The 4,188-nt window shown below is 44.1% G+C and overlaps 1 protein-coding gene across 1 annotated transcript; it reads left to right on the top strand.

Annotated features, from left to right (window-relative positions):
* The first annotated feature begins 1,001 nt into the window (after window positions 1–1,001).
* On the top strand, window positions 1,002–3,733 carry LOC110984776 (protein trapped in endoderm-1-like). The gene has a single exon (XM_022245262.2). It carries the CDS (start codon window positions 1,002–1,004, stop codon window positions 2,124–2,126), a length of 1,125 nt encoding a protein of 374 aa, XP_022100954.2. The 3' UTR covers window positions 2,127–3,733.
* The last annotated feature ends 455 nt before the right edge of the window (window positions 3,734–4,188 follow it).

Below are 4,188 nucleotides of genomic sequence, written 5' to 3'. Positions count from 1 at the left end.
ATGAACATACGTACGTCGGTCAAAAACCGCCCACACGCCGTCAGTGCCCATCATAATCACTTCATAAATAAACAATATGGTAACTATCCTTGCATTTTGGGTATGAGAGTTACTGTTATTGGAAAAACAGAAAGCTAAAATGGAAGATTTTGTAAAAAAAAAGAAAAAAAAAGAAAGAAAACAGGCTTCGGTACGGAGCTCTGAAGGAACGGACATTGGACCATACCATTATCGAAGGGGTGATAACGAGATGATATATTCACGTGAGATAAACTTCCTAAGCTTCGTACAGAAACTTTTTTTTGAATCAGTCCAAATTCTTCTTTTGCGTGTTAGTTATCGTCATGTATCTATTTATTTACTTAATAATGAGTTTAGGCTTACCGAAGACGTTTTGTCCGTCCGATCTTTGGAAAAAATTCTGTTTTTAGAAAATGACAGCATAAGATGTTACAGATTGCCTGACACTATTATGTACTCACTTAAATGATGCGTGGGCGGGACGACACCATAATGACTCTATATGATGGATGTTCATGATATTGGTGTACATCTGCACTGTGCATACATAATGGTATATTTATGACCTTTAAAAAGTGTTTTGCCTGTTTTTGAGTGATTGTGAATGCATTTTAGTCGTTGGAAGTCTGAAAAATTCTTCACAATTCGCTTTAATTTTAAAAAGCGGGTGGGGAATGATTCAATAGCCCACCCCCACCTAAAAAAGTAGTGTGTGCGTGCGTGGGGAATATACCTCCGTCCCCCGGGATTTACTCCCTTAGCGTTTCTAAACGGCCTCTTTATAACACGTTGACGTCTCATTTTAATACACTGGCATGCCCACAACATCATCAAGCTGATCTGTTGGCTGAGCATAAAGCAAATAATCATAAATTCCTTTCCTCCTCTCACGGTGCATGGGTTTGTTATAAATACAAATATCGGTACTGCAGTAGCATATTGTTCAGATTGAATCTCACTCCTCTGAAGTCATTTCAGCTATGGCTGTGGCAAGCGTAAATGAGACATCTTCGATCGTTGATATTATTTCCACTGAAGAACCGGCGACTGCAAGCCCGTCGCTGTACCCCTACCAGGCCCGCATTGGCTTCAGCTGTTGCTGGATCATTGTTGCCATCCTGGGAGTGGTGGGGAACAGCCTCGTGATCTTGTCGGTCATCCTATCCAAGAAGCTCCGCACCGTGACCAACGCTTTCGTGGTCAACCTCAGCGTGGCCGATTTCTGGACCAGCCTGTCCTGTCCGTGGCAGGCTGTGGCCTTACTCAGCCGCGGTGCATGGCCGTTAGCCAGCGAGGTCCCGTGTAAAATCGCCGCTATGCAACTTTCCACCGGTTATGGGACAAGCCTTTACTCACTGGCGGCCATAGCGTTCAATCGCTTCGTACTTATCACCCAGACCACCGCAACGTACAGCCGTTGGTACTCGCCGGGTAAAGTCTCCTCCATCATCGCTATGACCTGGGTCATTCCAGCAGTTGTTTCCTTCTTGCCGCCAATTCTAGGCATCGGCGATTTGGGCTACGATGCTCAGGACTACTCGTGCTTAGATAAAGATGGACACCCCCGTGCCGCAGAGTACAACCTGGCTCAATCTCTTGGCATGTACCCAATCCCCTTGCTTATCATCGTCGGTTCCTACTTGGCACTTTACATCCATCTCAAACGTCACTTCAGGAAGCGGAAGAGGAGACTCAATCAGTACGCCAGCCCGGCTCAAGGTGACGCGGCAGCGGTTGCAGAGTCGACCGTCAGTTTTACCATTGAGACCGAATCATCGAGATGTCCTACCACAGACATTGCCAAAAGCAACCGGCGCGCAATCAGCCGTCAGCAGCTGGCGATCACTAGGAATCTCTTCATGGTCTTTTGCGTCTTTGTCCTCTTGGTTTCGCCTTTTTTCCTAGCTATAGCCGTGCCATCAAGTCGTAAATTCACTCTCTACGGAGCAGCTATCGCCATCTTTAACAGCTGCGTGAACCCCATTATATACACAGTCAACCATCCTCAATTCAAAGGGGTGCTTCGGAGCATCCTTCGTTGCCGCTACTCCCAGATACCCGAACCATCCGACTGGCTGAAATCCGTCTTGTCTTGGAGGAAGTGAGGATGGGGAGCGATACAAACAATCCTGCAACCGGCTCAACATTCTCTTTCAGTGAACTCCTTTTAAAAATCAGTTCAACAGAGCAAAATGTACATTTTTGAGTTTTACCCGGTTATGTCTAAAGTACCGAAGATCAAAAATGTGTATCCGTGAAGTAAATACAGTGCACTTAAATTACGCTGCTCTTAACTTCGAACGCTTGCTGGTTTTTTACCTGTTCATTTTAAAATCCAATTATCTACAATTAAACGCCTATGGAATATAGCAAAAGGATTAGACCCTTTCAAATGTTATAAATCTGGCCTTATAATAGCAGCATGGTATTAATCTGAGATGTAAAATTCGAAGTATTTTCGATTTAGCATCATGGGTCTGTACAGAGCAGTGAAACTTCACTGATGATCTATGTATCAAAATGCCGGTAAATGTTTGTAATTAGTAAAATGAACTACATATAAACAGAGGGTATTTTTTCTGCATGCAGATATTCTGATATATCGTGTGGTCCTGATATCATAAGTATGACTCCACAATTGAAATTTTACCGATAAATTCCAAGGTTCTGTGTTTACCGATAAATCCCAAGGCTCTGTGTTACTCATTAAAGGGAACAAAAATGTTTTTAGGCGATTATACGCGCGCGTTCCCATTATTTGAAAAACATTTGGGAGATATATTGTCAAGAAAAGAAATTTCGCAGATGAGAAGTTTGACTCCAAGAAATCGAGAGGTTGGAGCTGTGTATGTTTCCATCAAAATGTGTCCCTGCCCATACGTTTAAGTGCTCGTCGCTTTTAGGTGGACAAAAGAACAGCCTGCATTTAGTGTTTTTTTTTTCATAAAATGGCAGCAGTTTTGACTGCCTTTCATTGTATTTACAAGTAAGGGAACGGGAACTAGGTTACAGTGCTGAGGCTATCCGCCTTCAGCAGAAGCACCCTTCATTGGTTGAAAAGAGCCATGTTAATCAGGAGTGCTCATTTTTTTGTTGGCGATGCGACTGCAACGCTTGCGTTTTATTGTCCAGTCGTTCGTGAATCAGCGATGTGCACTTCTGACCAAAGGAGCCTTGCTCCGGCGCCCTTTCCTTGTGCAGCTGGGGGCCTGTACGCGTCTGCCGCCTGGACCGCGCGACAAGTCATGGCTGGTAGAGCTGGTGTAGTTCGGTGGCGGATATTGTGGAGGAGGGGCAAGTTCTCTCATCCTAAGACGCATTTCAATTTGTTTTGATTTTTAATTTTCTTTTAGGAATAAAACAACCGTCTTTATGAAGGCGATGAGGATACTTGTATGGATGAAACAATGGGTATATTTTTTAATTAAAAAAAAATCCATATGGCCCCTCCCCCGACTCAAGATCTGGCAAAATCTCAGGCAACGTTGTTGACTAACCTCGAACCTGGGACCACTATGGGTACGGCTTTTGCACGAAACTGGTCTAGTATCTTGCATTCGTGGTTCAAATGAAACGTGCAAATTAGGGACCGATCCAAAATGTTGTTGCTTGGGGGTGGGAAATTATTTGTGCAAGAGGAGGGGGGTTACTACATGTAGTTGTCGCCGTTGGTGAAGCCATTTAATCTCTGTGTTTTGATCTTTACCGCACATGCAAAATGAGACCCCTACATAGTTTTTGCTTTTAGGGCGTCTTCTTCCAGCCTTTAAACGTAGGTTCCTAAAAAATGGCAAGGAGCAGAGGGTGTTGATCCCCAGTTGATTGCTTGTATACTTACTGCTGGAAAAACATACATGCACGCTTCAAAAAGGCTGCCGCGTGCGTTAAATGTACACAAGCTCTCTTTATTCGTCACTTCTCCTGTAAATGGGAGATATTAGATTGGTGTCCCTTCTTCCCGACCTTAAAATATGTAAAGTAAAACTAAAACAATGAATTTTAGACTGCATCCGAATCTCTTGTCTAGAGCTAGGTCTTCACTCCATTGGAAATGCGTGGAGACGCGCAGACAATAGACCTAGCCGTAGCTCTGGAAGCCCGTTTCGGACACGGCCTTAGGCGATTCCAATGCGATGTGCGTCGGTATTCCGAAAGCGCGTGCCCAAA

This window comes from Acanthaster planci, linkage group LG06 (genome assembly GCF_054643075.1).
Source record: "Acanthaster planci isolate LZ-2023a linkage group LG06, COTS_SCS, whole genome shotgun sequence".
In the NCBI taxonomy this organism is placed as follows: domain Eukaryota; kingdom Metazoa; phylum Echinodermata; class Asteroidea; order Valvatida; family Acanthasteridae; genus Acanthaster; species Acanthaster planci.
Note: the sequence above shows the minus strand (reverse complement) of the source record. Positions and strands in the feature narration are given on the sequence as shown.

Bases quoted from the DNA above. Each gene is read 5' to 3' on its own strand.
- LOC110984776 (XM_022245262.2), top strand. From the start codon at position 1,002: ATGGCTGTGGCAAGCGTAAATGAGACATCTTCGATCGTTGATATTATT.